The sequence below is a fragment of the Poecile atricapillus genome, chromosome 3 (assembly GCF_030490865.1).
Source record: "Poecile atricapillus isolate bPoeAtr1 chromosome 3, bPoeAtr1.hap1, whole genome shotgun sequence".
NCBI classification, from domain to species: Eukaryota; Metazoa; Chordata; class Aves; order Passeriformes; family Paridae; genus Poecile; species Poecile atricapillus.
In genome coordinates this window covers 65,750,601-65,770,205 of record NC_081251.1, presented here as the reverse complement: position 1 = coordinate 65,770,205, position 19,605 = coordinate 65,750,601, and the positions used below count along the sequence as shown (strand labels likewise).

General features: G+C 36.9%; 1 protein-coding gene across 1 annotated transcript in view; it reads right to left on the bottom strand.

Annotated features, from left to right (window-relative positions):
* Positions 1-19,605, bottom strand: part of UTRN (utrophin) — a 307,480-nt gene that overhangs the window by 179,517 nt on the left and 108,358 nt on the right. Inside the window, exons 42-51 of the mRNA XM_058833987.1 lie at positions 19,359-19,509; positions 17,861-18,036; positions 16,836-16,971; positions 15,669-15,818; positions 14,431-14,515; positions 12,658-12,863; positions 11,409-11,526; positions 8,111-8,316; positions 6,403-6,557; positions 896-1,085 (exon numbers count right to left, since the gene is read on the bottom strand). Of these exons, the coding sequence (XP_058689970.1) occupies positions 896-1,085; positions 6,403-6,557; positions 8,111-8,316; positions 11,409-11,526; positions 12,658-12,863; positions 14,431-14,515; positions 15,669-15,818; positions 16,836-16,971; positions 17,861-18,036; positions 19,359-19,509 (1,573 nt within the window). The remainder of the gene's footprint in view (positions 1-895; positions 1,086-6,402; positions 6,558-8,110; positions 8,317-11,408; positions 11,527-12,657; positions 12,864-14,430; positions 14,516-15,668; positions 15,819-16,835; positions 16,972-17,860; positions 18,037-19,358; positions 19,510-19,605) is intronic.

Sequence of the window (19,605 nt, the reverse complement as noted above, 5' to 3'; positions counted from 1 at the left end):
TTGGGAGTGATGCCAATAGAAAGCATAACATTAAGCTCTAAGTGTCACCACTACAGACTAGTCTCAGCATTTCACAAAAAAAACACACCTCTACAGATGAGTTACCTGACTGACTAGAATCATTTGACCATTGGTGAGTGACATTTCATCTTCAGCAGATTCAAGCTTCCACGAAATATTGTGCTCTTCACTATGATTAACAAGAACAGCTTGCTATCAGACCCTTTTAACAGTCTTGTTTCATTTCAGTTCAGCATAGATATGCTCAGATTAAGAGCACTATTAAAAGAAACATCTTTTTTTCAGTATAAACTTCTCAAACCCACTTAGAGATCACAGATGACATTAATCCAAACACAGAGTGCAGGATTTAGTAAGTGGTGTCAGTTAAACTCCTCAGTCATTTCTAAGGTTTCCAGTCTGGGGCATGAACAAGAAGCAAGGCCAGCTGGGGAGCTGCTGGGCAGTAGGAGAGGGAGAAGAGGTAATCCAAGCACGACAACTTCTTGGATTGCCAAAAAAGCAGGAGGAAGGTGGCAGACAGAAATAGGAGAGAGTGCAGCCCAGGAGGGCTTTACTTGGAGAGAAGTAGATTAAATTGTTTGGTTGGACAATCACGCAACATGACTTGGTTTAATGAAGCGTACACTTCCTGAATGCAGTCACCCTCCAAGGACATTTAAGAGCCCTCAGTGCCAAAGACATACACAAAAATATGTACTTCAAACCTTAGGAAGACAAATCTGCTTCCTTCATACACCTGACTTCAAAACACTGTTTTAGGAAACACCTTTCAATAGGCTGCAGCTTTCCCCAAGCAAGTAGATAGCTTTTCTTTTTAACATTTGCCATTGAGAGAAAACCTGAATAACAGCAATATTATTTACTTTCTTACCTGCATTTGCTTTCTAAGTTCCCTTATGCAGACATTGTCCTGAGCAGTGTTCTCACGCTCGGATGCATCTGCCAGAACATTTACTGTTGTCTCTGCCTCTTGAAGCCACTTGAGGAAGCTCTCCAGATCCTTGTGTGAGGCCTGTACTGTCTTCATCTCTGTCTCCAAGAAATTCTGCCTATCGAGAGCTCTGAAAAGAAGACAAGTGTCAGAATATACCCCCATATATACATCATAATGAAACTACTAAAAGGAAATCTCAAAGATATCTCTTATAAGAAACTACATGTCTGTACAGCTTGTTTTATCATTATTTATCTCACTATTTTTAGTGTATTTATAGCTACTCAGAGATGTCCTGAACTGGTTATGCATTTGACATATCTTTTGAAAAAGGCATGCAGTTAAAACTCAATTATTAATTGAAAACCTAGATTTTCCTTTGAGATGTTACCATTATCAACTTACGCTGCCCCAAACAGTAGAAGTATTATTTCCATGTCTGACAACTGGGCTTTTCCCCACCAACAAAAACCACATATGGAGCAGAAGCACTGAGTACTTGGGGTATTTTTACTCCTCTTTCACAGTAAGCAGAAACACTGCCATAAATTCTTATGAGTTAAGTGCTAAGGGATGCAAAGTCAGACACCTGGTTCCCTCTGCCAGAAGACAAGACTTTTCATACTATCACTCAAACATACAGAATAATACACTGCCATCATAACAGTCAACGCAAGCTCAACAAACTTAAAAAACCTAAAAAAAAGACTGGCAGAATATGGTCCAAATTTTCCATCTTCCAAAAGACTTCCAACTGATGCAAACATTAAAGTTTATGTCCGTAAGGGGATTTTTTCATGTAATAACAATATAATCCAAACATTTTAAGTTATCAGCAACTTCAAACAATTTCCTAGAAAAAAAATCACCTTACAATTCTGCATAACAGTACTGTCTCCTAGTGATTGAAACTCAGATGAGAAACTATTATAGTCAGCAATTTTAAAAGCTCTGATTAGCAACATTAATAAAGCATGACAAACAAAATTTTATCCATTTGAGGCTGTTATTCTGCACCACTCCTCACAAAATCAGGACAGAAGAAAAAAGCTGTCTCACACCAGCACACTGTAGAGCAACCTCTAACAGCTAGAATGCTTCTGCTGAGTAAGTAGAAAGTTCAATTTTATTTCCATATCAAGCACTAGCTGTATTATAGGATTTTAGGGGTAAAGTGATATTTAATTTCAAGACAGACAAGGCCAAAACACTCAGTATTTGGTATTTCCACGTTTCTCCAGACAGGCCCAAACTTGTGTCTTCTGCATCCTCCCATCTACTTCAGCTTTCTTTCTTCCTTGGCATGCTGTGGCAAAAGTACTGCTCAGCAGTATGAAGGAATAACTATGTTTGGAATTGTGGATTTCAGAACTAGTTAAAATATTCCTTTTAGAAAAGCAGCAGTGGGTGTTCAGTACCATTCATGATGGCAATTCAAAGCACGTAGCCTTGGTTCACTAGCACATCAGATGAGACAGATACAAGTAAAAGCTGTTTTCTCTCAAAGACTGTGAGGAAATCTCATGCAACCCCAGTTCTGCCAGGTTCACAAGTTTTAGGATAACCAACTGAATTTTTTAGAGACAATTTGCACAAACATAGTTTTGCAACCCCTACTTTAGGAGCTTAGGTTTTACATCACTTGTTAATAATTGCTTTATCCAAAATAAGAATCTAAGAATCATTCCTGACTTTGTGCTTGCCCAAGTTTTGGCTACTAGCAAATGACTAGGAGAGCAAGTAGTCTTCGTTCTTGCTTCTCACCTGCAGCTGGAATGCTTCACCCGGTCTTGAGAAAAAACAGTAACATGCTAGGGATAACAAGTAGTTTGATAGATATTGTCCGGAAAAGTTAATAAGCACCAGCTAAAAAATTAGAGCACACCAAGGAACTGTGAGAAAAACATAAAGCAAAAGCAGTTATGAGTTCTAACTTCAAAACCCTCTCCCCTCTGCAGGGATTTTCTTCCCTAGCAGGGGGTTAAGGCCAAAGGTGGAAGAACAGGAATGACAGCAGCAAGAACAGGCTGGTAATAAAGGTGACCTTCAAAGAAAAAGAACAGCCCCAAAGGATGAAACACAAAGTGACCCAGATCTCTAAGTCTAAGTACTGATGTCTTCGATAGGAATAGACAAGTTGAACTTTGAAGTTAACAACATTCATTGAAGAATATTTCCTTCATCCTAGAGTTTTAATTTCTCATGCTTTCTGCTTGGTTGAGCTTTAAGCCAAGAATGAAATCCTATTACTGACCCACTGCTGCCATATATTTGAATTAAAGCTGAAAAACAATCCTGCCACTAAATATGTACAAATTTACAACTAACTTTCTAGGATTATATGGGTGTTTTTAAAGAGACCATGTTTAGCAGTAGTGAGCAACACTTTTAGAGAGCAGATAGAAATACTTTCCTCCCCTGCTAATAAAGACCTCAAACATAAAAAATGGAGAATCATGTACTGCAGATTAAAAACTACCCCATGCTATAAAAATATAATTCAGATTTTCGTACAATTCCAACACAATTAGAGCAGCCTCAAAAGACAGAGAATCTGTACATCTTCCAGGCTGCAAAAACTAAACATGGGGAGAAGCTGGAGAATTATTTTCAAATGCAGCTAACTTAATACAGTGTTAGTGGAGAAAGTCTATGCAGATTCTATTGGCAAACACACACCCAAGAAAAGAAATTGTTATTCTATTATTTAAGTTTTCATGGCTCTGTTTCAGGTTTCTGTTCCACCCAATTATTTTATCAGATTTATACTAAAAACCTGCAATGCATACATGTGCGTGATCAAAAGAAATTCAGAAATCAACATCTGAAACAGTACAGAGAGCAGCTATTATCCATTACCAAGGCAGCACAAACACATAGAATGACTATAGTTTCACCCTATAGTATAAAAATAGAACATAAATAGCCACTGGGCAAAGTATCCAATTTACACAATGTCAAGCTGGGGAGCTTCAATCTGTTAAGGCCAACAGTTTTAAAATAAGGTCCTTCACTTTACATGCCTTGGCTACAGACTTCCTGGTAGTGTTCTTATGGTGACCACAACAACAATCCTTCCAGGTGATGTTACTAAGGACCCTTTCCACAACCTCCAAGAAGGGGAACAAACTGCTATTTTAAAGCATTATGCTAGAAATATGGATTTATTCCTCTAGAAGCGTTAGGACTACATACCCACTCTAAGTATAAGCCCCACATGTCCCAACATCTGTCACAAAAAGTAAGCCTCGTCACTGGTATTTCCATTTCTTGCATTTGAATCAAGTATAAAAACCTTCATCCTGTTGAAAAAGTGTTTTTGTTGCACATTCTCCCCTTTTAGTTCCACCATGCTGCTCAGATGGGGTTACACTGAGCAGCTCCACACTGGCTACCCAACGGCTCTCTGAGTTGTCCTTTATATTCTGCCACTAGTTAATAAACAAAGCAGATATTCACCTTCCTTAGGCTGCAGACTTCAAACAGTAGCCCCAGTGATCATTAAGGAGCTTCAGTTATATACAACAATATGCAGTAGCTTATTATTTTAGACTTTAAGCAGATTCAAAACTAATTAGAGGCTTCCAGGCAGGAGCTCTGCTTTCTGGCCACCTTCTCTGAGTAGTGGGCAGTTTGATGCCAGTTCTAGCCATAACACTGCAAAGTCTGAATGTGAATGAGACTACTACAGAGTTTTAATCTACTGTCAATGCTAATCCAACAAGGAGCTGTTTCCCTTCATCCTCTAATTAACTAGGAAACAAGCTGCCACATCCAAAGCACAAAATGACAGAAAACCTATCTTCCTCCAAGGAAGGATAAGATGACACTCTACTCTGCTTCCTTCATTACCTGCTTACTGAGAACAGTCCTGCTGAGAAGGACTTGGGGGTGCTGGTGGGTGAGAGGCTAGACATGAGCCAGAAAGCCAATCCTGTCCTGGGCTGCATCCAAAGCAGTGTGGGCAGCAGGGCGAGGGAGGGGATCTTGCCCCTCTATCACACTCTGATAAGACCCCACCTGGAGTGCTGCATCCAGCTCTGGGGCCCCAGCATAAGAAGGATGTGGACCTGTTGAAGTAGGTCCAGAGGAGAACCACTAAAATATTCTGAGAGCTGGAGCCCCTCTTCTATGAGGAAAGGCTGAGAGTCCAAGTTGCTCAGCCTGGAGAAGCAAAGTCTCCCAGGGGACCTTATAGCAACCTTGCAGACCCTGAAGAGGGCCTACATGAAACATGGACAGGGACTTTTTGCAAGGGCATGTAAGGACAGGACAAGAATAATGGCTCTAAGCTCAAAGAGGGCATATTTAGATTAGCTATTAGGAAAAAATCTTCACTGTGAGGGTAGTGAAGCACTGGAATGGGAGAAGCTGTGAACGTCCCATCCCTGGAAGTGTCCAAGGTCAGACTGAATGGGGCTTTAAGCAATCTGATCTAGTCGTCTATGGTCTGCCCATGGCAGGGGGGTTGGAACTGGATGATCCCCTCCAATTCAAACTGTTCTGTAATTCCACAATTTCTATAACATTCTCCTCCTCTCACTCCTCAAGAGATAACATCTCCTTAAGCTTTATTAAGTAGTCTTTTCATTCCTTTAACTGGCATTCCATTCCAAAGGCAGCTGCTTCTTTCACATGGACATATATACATACAGACTTCAGCTGTCATCTTCCCCACTCCCACATACAGAGGACCAATTTTGTCTCCTCTCCAACCATAATGCATATAGACCTTTAGATTTCAGAGTGAGACACTATTCTAAATGTTAATTGTCTATCAATACCAAATACTCTAAAGCATTTCTGCAGAAATTAGATTACCCTGATTATGCATAGGAAATATCACCTTTTCATTGAGACATATCTGCAGATGCATCTTAAATAGAGGATGAATAGAAGGAAGGAAGGAAGGAATAAAAGGAATTTCAGTTCCTACAGCACAAGTGTTTTTTAGGTGGGAGTACTGGAACGGTTTCACTCAAGGTCCCAAAGCACAGCCCCATTCAGGGGAAGTTTCCATTAGATGAGAGGCCATAAGGAATTAATGCATGGGAAGATGAAGTCAAACACTCAGCCTTACAAAAAGGCAGGACAATAACAAACTACAAGTACACAAATCATATCAGCATTAAAGAATAAGAGAGGAACTTCCAAAGACGCTTAGAGAATAATAGCCACAGGAAAACCTAAAACCAAATATGAGAAGTCCCTTCTTTTTCTGCTTAAAAATATACCACATAAACGGGAAGTCATACAGAACCTTTCCATTGTGAACTGTGAGAATTTCAATCACCTAAAGAGCTCGACTGCAATTGACTAATTATCCCCAGCAGCCCTAAATGCTGCACCAAAGCACACAGAGAAGAGACTACAATACACATGCATAAAGAGAATGCACGTTTAAGACACCAGCTGCTACAGATAGAGTGAAACCTTATAATTACCTTTGGTTCAGATTAACCCAGCAAGTGTTCATTTGGTCAGTGGTTTCCTTCACCTTCCTTGAGTCATCATCACGATACTCTCGAAGCAGTTTATTAGAAAGATCATTGAATGCTGCTACTGTGATATCACCTCTGTGCAAATCCTGTACTAACAGCTAAAAAGCAATGCCAAATGAGATAGATTAAAATCAAGCTATTTCTCATATTATGCATTTTATCAGCTATTATAAACCATCCCCTAGTTTCTTCCTCTTTTTTAAAAGGCAAAATGTGCACATTTTTCATCTAGGAGTACAACTTTAAAGAGAAAATCTACAGATATTAACAATCCTGATAATGAACTGATCAAAACAGATATAGGTGAGAAAAAGTGGTATTTGCCCAGAACAAAGGTCAGAGAAATCCTCTTTTATAGTCTATGGGCAACAGAAATAAAAACACATCTGTATTCTGAGTAGCATGAATAAGTCTGAATTATTATAATAGCAATAAAAGTGGCATCTAAAAGCAACATAAATGAAATTTGCAGTATGAGAATTTGATTTCATTCTATGGGGTGTTTTGGTTTTGGCTTTTTGTTTGTTTAAAATTAAGAAAACACATTAGGAATGTTTATTTTCGCAAGATATTACAACGTGCCTTGACTTTAGAAAATCTAAACTCAAGATTATTTCTAAATGAAAAACAATATTTGCATATATATATATGCATATATATATATACATATACACACACACACAATATGCAGTTACATATTATGGCCTCTAACTTTCTGTTTGGGCATGGGCCTGCTTTCAGTTAAGAAAACAAAGTAGACCTAATAGTCCATTTCTATTTCTCTGCTCATGTAGAGATGGACACCAGTCAGATAGTTGTGCAAAGCACACAACTTCACTGTGTACTTAAACAGCTATGGACTGGTAAGCAGCTCTCCCATTCATACTCCCTGCCTCTTTCCATTCCCAGCTGCACCCCTACATTTCCCCTTCATGAATATATAAGTGCATATATATATATATATATATATATATATATATGCACATACTTTTTAAACTCTATTATATCCCTGTTCTAAATACTGCACTGGTAAGAGCCTCCTCACTGCTTTATGTCTTTAGTTCTCATACTGTGCCACCTACAGCCTGCCCTTTTTCTGACAGCCACCAGGACAAAGGACACTAGACTTACAAATTTATCACAGCACGCTTGACATGATATAAAAAGCATCATAGATTGCAAAAAAAAAAAAAAAAAGAACAAAAAAAGCATTGGATATGCCTGGCACCCACCAGAAGTGAAATTCAGGACAATTTAAAATACCTTAGTCCGTTCCTTGACTTACTAAGCTACTGTTAAATATTTCTATAAAGTCAATTCTGTGGCAAAATTTAAATCACTAAATTTTAATTGGTCTGGGGTTTAAGCTTTTTGCATAATATAATTTCTTTGATGCTACATTATACTCCTTTCAGCTAAGCTTCCAAAGACACACATGAACACGTGACACCTGTTTACCTCCCAGAATGAGATTCTTGGGAAGTCTGAAATGTTGAAAAACAGACAATTAAGAAAATATCATACCCAAAAAGAGAGAAAATAATACAACAACTAAAGTGCACATTCACTCATCGTCAGTACCGCTCAATCAGTAGCATTACACAGCCTCAGGAATCTGGTATGGAAAAAAAGTAAGAATAAATGGTCTTACTTTGCTCTCTGCAATCTGTTTGGCAAGCATCTCCTTTGGGGCCTGCAGGAGCATTCTCAGACGGATCTCACACTGCTCCATGAGGTGCTCCATCTCCTGCCTCTGCTCGTGCCACTGCAGGCTGTCTGTCAGCATGTACTTCAGCTGCTGCTGCCGCACCTCCACGCTGTGCTGGGTATTGTCCCACTGGTTCTTCAGCTTCTCCACTGCAGAGGACAGCACACAACATGAAAAATATGAGGCAAATGAAAAAATAGCTGTAACTACCTCTTAATTTTCATGGCAAAAGGCAAGACATTCTCAAACATATGGAGACATACTAGTCTCCATATTCACTATTTTAGGTCCTCATGTAGTTGACATATTCACAGAAGCAAATGAAAAAATCATTTGGTTTCCTCTTATTTAAGCAGGTCAGCATAAAAGTAACAACTATTATTTCTGGAATATTTCAAAGTCATTATTTACTTTTAAAGTACACACGTGTAGGAAACTGCACTGCAGAGATATGCCAGCAGCAGGGCTCCAAGGAGCACAATTTTAGGGTGATTGGACCAGCAACTCATCTTTGTGCATCTGTAACTCAAACCAGTACAAATAAATAAGTAAATAAATACTGCTTAGCTTGAACAAAGCAAACTGACCACTCCAGACCACCATCTCATGGCACCTGGACTACAATTTTGGCCAAGGTAGAATCATTCTACAAGACAGTAACAACCTGCTTTGGCAAGTTAATTCCACCACAGGTCTCTACAGAATTAAGTAGATTACACACTACAGAGGAGTTATTGATTCCACCCCACTTCCTTCATGTGGAAGGAATTCCATTCCTTTCTCAATAAATAGTTGCATTAGATGATGGATAAACACACTTAACCTTAATAAACAAGGAGTGAAAAAGACAACATAAGAGCCTAGAACAAAAAGCGCACCACAAAAAGCAGTGAATCTGTCTTTAGAGAGAAATACATGGCATCATACCTTTCCCTGGATACTTACAGACCATTAAATTAAGTGGATTACTTGTAAGTTTATAGAGGTGGAAACAGGTTTCTCTACTACCTGTTGTGACAGTTATAGGGAACAAATTGTATCACTAAGAATGTGATAAAAAAGAATGTTGTAAAAAAGTGAATGGAAAAAAGCAAAACCAAAAAAGACTAAGCTGGATTTCTTGAATATCTCTCTATTATGATCAGAAAGAGGTACCCAGTAGGTAAGACACTCAATGTATTTATTTTAACAGTAAGTACTCAATTTTATTAGAAAATTAACACACTTGATGCTCAAATCACTTCAACTTTCCATGAAGTAAAAATGCCAAAGGTTGCATTTAAATTGAACCAATTTAAATGTTTTTCATTTTTTTTTAACCTTTTGCAATTATACAAAGCCATTGTGCTTCATCTGCTTGAGAAAAATCTCTTAACTTTAATATATTCAACAATATCCACAAAGCTCTCAAAGACTGTGGCAGCAAAGCCCACCTATCAGAGCGAATATCACTCCATCATGCTGGTGGACAACCCTAATAATTTGTGCAATATAGATTCATTCACTTCAACCCACAGGCAGCTTGTGGATTAATTTTCAAACACAGAATTTGACATTTACATGGTAGTATTGCTATTATAGAACAAATTCTTATTAATGGACAGATTAACCTTACTCTCTATACTGCTGACATATTTACCCTTTTTTTACCTCCAGCCAAACAGGTCAGAAAAACAGTGAGATTGCTGGTAGACTTAGGATTTGGTGGGTTCAAGAGGTAAGTTCTAAATAAAGTTGTCACGGGCACCAGTCTGATATCACAGACAGAAGGACTAGAAAGAATTCCTGATGAGATTGTGGTTTCAATTCCCAGTGTCCATAAAGCAATCGGGAGGGACATTCCAGAGAAGGAAGCTCTTCTCTGTTTCTCTGCTCCTAACAATTTGAATAATTATGCTTCATCTGACAACACAGCAGACTCACAGGAGGTTGTAGGACATTGGTATATTCTGATATACATTTGGCATCTATACATACTCAGTGTTTAAACTACGAGGTGCAAAAGCAGCCCTGAGCTTCACTTTTCCAAAAAGAGCAAACTTCTCTTAACAAATATCAGTGGTTTAACAAAATCTTCACTTTTTCACATTTCATGACAGGCAGAACATCTTCACACATTTCTAAAGTATCTACTGGAAGCTTAATCCATGGCACCATATACAACTTCTCTTTTCTCACTCTGGATGAGCGTGACCATACTCGAACTTCCAACACTCGAACTTCCTTTACTTCTTGTTCAGCTTTTCTGAAGAACCCAGAATGTTTTCTGACTGACCCCATGTCCCCTTGTTGATTGACTCCCACAGACTATATGGTTATTATCCTGCCCCGAGTTTCCACCAGTAGCTCTGAGTGACTGCAAAACTAAGTAGGTTCTTTGAATCTTACTGCCCCTCCCAATCCATAGCCTGTGAACCTCAGACAGCAGATGCCATCTCATCAGACCCTCAGAAAAACCACCCATCTGTGGGCTTTCTATCTGACCACATCATCTCCATCAAGTCTAACAAACACCAAAGAAATTCATGTAGATGAAGTAAAGGAAAACTGCATTAGAGAGGAGAACATAAGAAAATATATCTTTCCATTTTTACTTCTAACTATGGTATTCCCTGCTGCATGAATTTTCTAATCTTAGCAACCAGCAAAGCTTAAGACTTCAAAAAAGAGATCGTCCATTAGTTTCAAATTGTGACAATTGCACATTTCTTAGGTACCAGTAAAATAAATTTTCAAAGAGTGGGGACCTTTAAATTGAAAATTAAATTTTCAAGTACTCGTCAGTGACTTAAAAGCTCTACTCTCAAGCAACAATTTTCAAAATACACAGGCAAAGTCATTGTCCTGAAGTCAATACATTCACATTTTTAAATGTCCAGTGCCTCAGAGTTCAACAAAAAAAGAAACATGATTAGCTCCTTTTCTTAATAAATAAAATCCTCATTACTGGGTCTGTGACTGTGAAGCAATGCAAATCCTTCACAAAATATTTCAAAATCCCAGCAAAACTATTGACCTTTACACTTGAAAACACGGTCAGTCAAAAAAACAAGAAGCAACTCTTGTTCCAGGAATTTTCATTAGACTGTTTAAGTGAAAGCCACCTAACTTCCAAGTTTTCTTTTCTTTTTCAAGGAAGACAATTTAAGCTATGCTCAATCAAGAATTTTAGAAAAAGACATGAAGATTTTTTATTGCAATGGAAACAATGTATTTGCAAACATAGGATGGAGAAACTTACTTTTTTCTGTGATCTCTGTCCTAATGTCTGAACTGGAAGTTTTATTTTTCAGATTCTGAGCCAATGTAAAAACAGAATCAAGCTGAGGGTGCCGATGGTCCATATCTGCATTGGTTATCTGTTGAGAATTAGGATATGATTTTTAAGTCCAAAAAGTAGAAAATAATTAGATTCATGTGTATTATTTTGGTAAAAAAATACATGTGTCTCCACAAGTATACAGCTGGTCCCATCATGACTGTAACCCTTGAATTGTCAAAGTATTATAACACTGCTTTAAAGAGCTAAAATACTGTAAATAGCAGTTAAAGAAAATCCAGAGTTGTGTACAAACCACATAGTTACCACAGTTGTTGCACAATGTTTTCCAATATCTATTTTTCACTTTTCCATAACTTATTTTTCTCCTGACCAAGCTGGCATCATTTATAAATACCAGACGCAGCAGTGGGTGCAGGGGGAAAGTGAAGAAGAAGAACTGGAAGGAACAGCCTATATAATGTTGCTCTATAAACCATTGCTCTCTACGTGGCAATGTATCAGAAGCCCATATTTCAAGTACTCTACAGATGAAAGAAATTGTTTCCAAAGCTACATCATGTTATTCTTCAAAATTCCAAACTATGTGAGATACAGAAACAGTTTAGCACTTGTTTAGCCTACAGCTTTTACTCTACACTTAGTTAATTGATATTAAGTCAAATAAAATGAACCTTAATGTCTGCATACATCTTACTAATACTGCCCTTAGTCACGGGACAACATAGCATGAGCTATTAACAGAAATAAACATTTACATCATAAGCATTTATGTTACAACTTTTAATTGTCTTAGTATGTCTCTGGAAATCAGTTTAGTGTAACCCCTGCAAACGAGACTCATTAGAAACCAGTAAAGGATGAATCAAAGGTCCCCCACTAAGTAAACATGAAGCTGCTCCGAAGTCTTCTGTGTAAGTTAACTATTACAAATCCCAAAAGATGTCAGGAGGTATTCTCCATTTTATTTGTTTTCAACAAAAAAATAAGTGTTTAGCTCACATAGGGATACAAAAATAAACTGGAAATGACTCTGAAGGAGGAAGGAGTGTAAGTAACAGCATTTAAAGTATAACTTCCATATTATGCACTTATTTGCAGTCAGGGGTTTTTTCCCCTTAAACTCATTATTGCTTTTAGTTTCTTTAGTGAATGTAAGAACTATTAAAATGTGAGACAATTTTCTACTAGCCCTCACAAAAACACATACTTTCATTCGTGCAATAGTCCGATTGATCTCTTCAGTGTTTCCCACAGTGACTATGTTTGACTTGAGCATCTGGTCAATCAATACCAACCAGTCAGCCAGCTCAGTTCTAGTTTTGTCCAGATCAGCAGGTGCAGAAAGTTCCAAAGCCTGCTGAGTCTGAACAGGAATTTCCAATGAAGAAGATGCTAGCACCACCTTTTGGATATCTGAAACAGAGTGTGGGGGTTCTGTTAAAGAAAAAGCAGTCATGGCCACACAAGCAGTTCTCAGAATTACAGGGGGTGGTTTTTAACTCCTATAAATATGCAACAGCATCTAAAGAGAAAGCACAGCAAAAATTGTATTTTAACAACCAGAAGCTAAGCAATGAGAAATTCCTTTTTCACCTTTAAGGCAGCTATTTTTTTTTTGCTGCATGCCAAAAAGACTCATCCAAATTATTCAGCCTAAAATCAAAATAAACAAGAGGAAAACTTGCAAAGACAAAATTACATTAAACCTAATGGAATTAAGCTAAATGTTCATTGACACTTATTAAGAATAAACCCCAATACTTTTGTTTAAGATAAACGTCTAAAACTGCCTTCCTCAGTTTTCTACTATGTAGCTAAAAGGTCTTCTCTACTCTTGGCTCATAATTCACTTAAGCACAAGTGAAGCTTCTGTAACAGATGTTTCATGGACTTGGCATTACACAACTGTCTGAGGAAGGGACAGATGCCCACTAATTTAGTCACACCTTTCTCTCTTTTTAACCTGACACAACAAAGAAGTGAGGAATGAGTTGAATGAATACTAAGATCCACTCCAGAAGTTGTCTTCTAGTTCCAAGAAACACTAAGTTACATCAAGCTGGAGCATGAATATTTCACACTTCCCTCACACAACAAAACACAGGAGCTTTGTTTAACAAACAGGTTGTATGAAAGGAGAGCAAGCTGAATTCAAGGTTTTAAAAGGATTAAACAGAAATTGGTTTGCCTCCAATTTTGTTTACTGATGCAAAATTTTATAAAAAAATAGAGATTATTCACAGAAGTTTGAGTTGCAAATTGTTTCAGGCAAGGGCTGTCTTCTTTACCTAAATTTCCAAAAGGAAGACCTGGACATTTTGTTTACAATCTGTATTTTCTGAACTGCCTCCGACAACTTGAAAATATGACCAATGTCAGTGTCTGATACAAGAATATATATTTAGACAGCTTTCCCTAAGAGACTCAGGAAGGTCAGTATCAAGCAGATAAGGGAGGCCCATCTGCCCCCTAACTGTGCTGAAAGAAGCAGAATGGCCTTTATTTATACGACTGCAAAAAATCTGCATGCAAGAGATACTTTACAAATAATTAGCTGTATGGAAAGCTTCTAGTGGGTCTTAATTAGTCAAAAGCATGTCCACAAATCCACAGAAAACAAAACACAGGAAGTAAGCTGTCACAAACACAGCTATTTTGGTTTTCACTCTGTACCTAGTCCTGATGAGGAAGCCTAAGCTTTATAAAAATTTCTCCATTTCAAAATTCTTAGAGGAACTCCAAAAGACTCCCCCAGTCCTGACCAGTAACATCTTCTCTACCTAAATATACCCTCTCTCCCATAGTAATGAGAAGGCAGCCTCAAGTTCAGCATGATGCTTCGTAAGCATTTAAATTTCTTAAACATTTCTTATTTATATTTGTCTAGGTTCATAGAGTTTTTTCCTTTTTTAATTACTTTTGACTGCAAACAGGATTACACTCAAGACAATTAAGCAGAACAGAAGGACCAATCACTCACCAGGAGGTTTTGTCTTTGTAACAAGGCGGGATTGCCCAACAAATGCCTCCAATTCTCTCACTTTGTCAGGCAGCTCTCTGAACACCTACAGCCCAGCAGAGTGAAGTAAAAACAAAGACAACCTATATTAATGGCAGAAAAGTAATCTCTTATTGGAACACAAAATATTCTATTTTGTGTTCCTCAGATACATTTCAATTATTTTTTGAAAGGTATCCTTTAAAAAACAGTAAAAACTTCAAGAGGTGCTAAAGTGTTTTTTCAATACATCCCACTTTCACACCTAAATATTGAAGAGAAAGAAATAAATTGTTGTGGACAGGTCGTTTAAATATTTTTTACTGTCTAACCACCAAACTCATTATTTGAATATATTTTGCAGAAAAAATTATACAAAGCATGATTTGTTGTCAGGCACAGAAAAGTAGAGAAATGGGGAACTAATTGAAAAAAGAAAAAGTGTTACAACTCCATTGTAGTGAAAACAAATTTCCCTATTTGCTCTTAAAAAGTTTTTAAAGGCAATGATGAAAATGTAGTGCTCAAAGCAGTAGGGGAACCCCTATTCTCATGGCCGAGTTGGTAAAAACACATCTTTTTCTTTCCCTGAACTATGAAAAGTCCCTTTCCTCAATAAATTCTTACCTCTATCATCCATAAAATCATCTAAAATAATTTAATTTTCTCATTTGGATCTTCAGGCTTTGCTTGAAAAAAAATTTGCTTTATTCCAACCAGCCTTGCCAATGATCTTAATCACATGAGTTTCTAATTTGTAGTAATGTTTAAGAAGAATTCTTACACTTGGTAAGATTTTCTAACCTTTATCACAGCTTTGTTTCTTTTCCTCTTAATTGCTATAAACATTCAACTTTGCTACACAGCAAAGATTTATTCTAACTCTCCATTTCAAGTTAATACATTACTGTTTGACTCAAACAAAATCTAGCTGATACTTTTCATCCATCTTTCAAAAAAAAGCCAATACAAAAGAAAAAAAAACCAAAACACAACTCATACCAGAAAAACCTAAGCTAACTGAATTTACTCAGTCTGATGGAAAAATGTCCATCAGTATTTTCATGTGTAAGTGGTTTGGGGTACATTTCCTGATCATGCCTGTATGGTTTCCAAATCATTTTATGTACGTGCCACAAATACATGAACAGGAAAACAATCGTTCCAAGTATATCACTCAGTTTTCAATCTCAGGTACCCAATGCTGGAAAAATGCACACCTTATTCCACCTCACATTGAGGGACTGAAGGCAATCTGAAAGTTTGTTTTTTTCTTGAAGATCAATATTTTTATCCAACAGCACTTCAGGTTCAGTTCTGTTCAGCCATTCCAATTTGTCACTCAGAACTTCCATCTCTTCACTTAAGACCTAAAATAGACGAAAGAGTTTTAGACTGAAATAAAATGCATACATACTTAATTAAAGGAGGAGGAAAGCTTTCTTTTAACTCCAGTATTAGGCATTTTCCTGAATATAAACAGAAAAGTTTCTATTTTGGTTTCTATGTTTGATTTAGAAATTATTGAAACATTTATTACCTTTCACTTCTAGCATTTCTATTAAGGTAGATGACAAGAAAAATTACACTTTGATGACAGGCAGGAAATACTCAACTGCCATGAGTGAATTTGTTTAGGCAAACAGAACTGCAACAAGTTTACATCATTATAAAGACTTGTTCAATACTTCCCACTTAGATTTGGCCTAGAAGAGGTTGGTTGGGGTTTTGTTGGGTTTTTTTGTTGCCTCTTTAAAAATTACTGATTTTTAAAATCCAGCAAGTAGATTAGTTGGACTGACTACTCCTCTCGTTCTTTTAGGATTTCAAAAACATTTTCTTTCACACATTCTACAAACCAAAGATGTTTTGTTGTCAAAGCTAGACACAAAATAAACAGGAAAAATACATACATATGCAAACAACTTACTTCAAATGACCTTAAAACCCTTACAGTTTAAAAAACAGGTTAAATAAAATCTGACACGCATAAGAGATTATTACAACTGCCAGTAAATGGGACAATGGTGTTACTTACCATTTAAGGTATCAGCTTTTTTTCCTATAAGTTTTAGCAATTCTAAAGTTGACACATACACAACATCTCCAGTGAAATTCTACTTACTACATTTTATCAGTAGTATATCTATTTCTCACTGTCTCATACACAGACACCATCTTCTGGTTGGTCACCAGTGACCAACTCAACCCAACTTCATTTTGAGGTACATCTTGCCTGTCTAAGTAATCTCACAAAATTGTCTCACACAAACACGATATTTCTTTGGCTATTCACAGTGTGAAAACTCCCCTCCTCAAAAGCCATGTCCTGATGCTTTACACAAGACACAAAGATGTATACATATATACACACTAATCAGACTTGCCTGTAATTCTTGCAAGTTTTCTTCATGGTTGAATGTAAATCTTGTGTCCAGAGCATTTTCCACATTTTCCAACCAACATCGCAGCTCATCAAGCTTTCTTCTGCACTCTATCAGCTGCTGATTCTCTCCTTTTAGCCTTAAAAAGTGAAACAAGAAGTCAAACAGATCAATCCTACAAATCCTTCTTAGTTATTTCTGATGCCTGATTCAACTTTTTCAGTGCTTGGAGCATTTTAAGGAATTAATTTTATCATCAAAAGATTCTACCATCACCATTACAATGCAAGATATTTGCAAATAAATACTACTGTCTTAAAACCAGACAAATTTTAGTTCCAAAGTCATAAAATAGACTTTTAAAAGACTGCAGAAAACATTAAATGTAAGTGATAGTAATGACAACACCTTCATGCCTAATCAATTTAAGGTTACAGAATTTTTCCTGAAGGTTTTAGGGACATGTATAACACTTCCACCAGATCACATAAAACTTCAATGAAATTTCTCAAACTAAATAATTAGGCAAGATCCTATTTTATTCCTAAATGTATCAGGAGATGTTAAAAAGATGTAATTACATAAAGATCTTACTTTACAATATTGTGGAAATTCAAGAACAATACAAGTTGTTTCAATTAGTGTATCTCTGTTAATGACAAAAGCAAACTTTATGTAAGGTACTTACAGCTCAGCTTCAGCCAGAGAAAGTAGCTGAGCAACGCTTCCTAAAACATCTGGCTTTATAAGAAAAATTATTTTTAAAACAATGAAAAACTGTAAGAAAAGTAGTTTTGTGGATGTTATTTTGTGAGTTGCTCTAAACAAAGACTTTCTAAGCAGTCAATTGCAGGTGGATTTATGAGAAATTTGTTCTGGAAGACAGTTCAAAACAGATCTCTGAACATTAGGAAAATTCAGATTAATGGCAGTGTGCAATAGAACACACTCTCTCTCCCAGAGTCTATTAAATGAAATTCTCCTTATTGCATCTGCTCAGACATCCAAATTTTTTATTAACTTATTACCTCTGTTGTCTCTCCATGACCTCTGTTGTGATTGCTTTCCAGCGTCTATTCAATCCTGCCAGTTTCTCCTGCAGGAAGTTCCCATCTGTAGCAGACAGCTTCTGTATGATCCCTTCCCCAGTTCTGTTCAATGCTGAAACACTGGTCTGATGGCTGCTGATTCCCTCTTCAAGTTCCTGTCAGAAACATAAGAGCCATACAGAATTTTATTACTGACCTGAAGTGACTTTGATCTGGTTCATGATAGGCAGGATGAATCCAGGGTGCATGCATATTATTTTACTAAAAGAGGCACATAAAACCATCTTACTTAGAAATGGATGCTGTTGATAAAGCTATTAATGTTCTCTTTTTGAATCTAATTCAATTTTCTAGCTGTCATAAGAAGACACAGGATAGGCTACAAATATTACAAAGAATCACAAGAATTCATTTAAGCCACCAGTGCTAAAATCTCTTAATGTAAGAAGTGCTAATGCTCTTAATGTACAGCACTTCCTAGTGGTTCTAACAAATAGTTTGACTTTTAACCATGTCTTTTCATAATCTATACTGCAAATATTTCTTTACTTTCATAGTATTTTAGCTAGGATAATTATGGCAGTGCTGCCATGGTCCCAGACACCACAGAAAAATCCATGAAGCTAAAGAAAGTCAGAAGATGTAGGGATTAAATTTTCAAGCACCCCTAACGACTACAAAAGTCTTACACTGTTAGCAAAAATTTCTTTGCAACTAGATTAGTAATAAGATGATTCAAGAAAGAGAAGTGAAATGCCCTAGAAGAAAACTTCAAACAGCAACAAGGATAAAACGGAGGCTGTGTCTTAGACAGAATTTACTTTTCTTTCACAACACACATCTGACACTTGGATAACTAATAGTCTCAAAAGAAAAAAAAAATCTGATCCTTAAAGTTATGCTTTCTTCTCCTTATTTAAAAGAAAGTAAAACAAAAAGACACCAGAGAACTAAATTCCAGAACCAAATCTGAAAAAAAAATCAAACATAAGACTCCTGCAACTGGAATATTTTCTTTTTCTAGATTGTTTATACGAGGGAGTATCTCCAAAAGACATTTGTTTAAAGAAACAATTTGCTAAGTTATAATGATCTTCACTGGGGTCCATTTTTTTAAATTATGAATCAAAAGTAAATGAAATAATATACTGGATTTTTTATCTGATTGACATATTTTTGAAGCTGTAACAAAACTTATAAACCAGCAAATTATACAACCATTTTAATTATCAAATTATCTCAAACCAATCCATACTAAGAGTGACCATAAAACTCCGTACTATAAACAGGAGTTGAGCTGTTCCCCAAGAATAAATTTGAAACTGCAGCCAAAATAGAAATGTTAAGAGTTACTGCTTTTTGAAGTGTAATTGCACAGCCTCTCTGCAAATCCATATGTCTATCTATAAAACCACAATTTTAGATTAAAATCTAGGCTTTTTCCAGCTTGCTCATTTTCTGCCCAAATCCCACGTACCTGCTGATGCAGCCCAGCTGTCTGCAGCTCCAGGCTGCCATCTGGCCCACGGGCTTCGGCCAGTAACACTTCAGCCTCCGCTATCCAGTGGGAGAGATCGTTGAGATCACAGTGGAACTGCCTCCACACCTCAATCGCTCTATCAAAGCAACTGGGAGAAAACAAAGGATTGGAAAATTATCCAAAATTTCACTTAGAAGGCTAGGAATCCCACTCCAGTGAGTAGAAATTTGCCTTGCAGAACGGA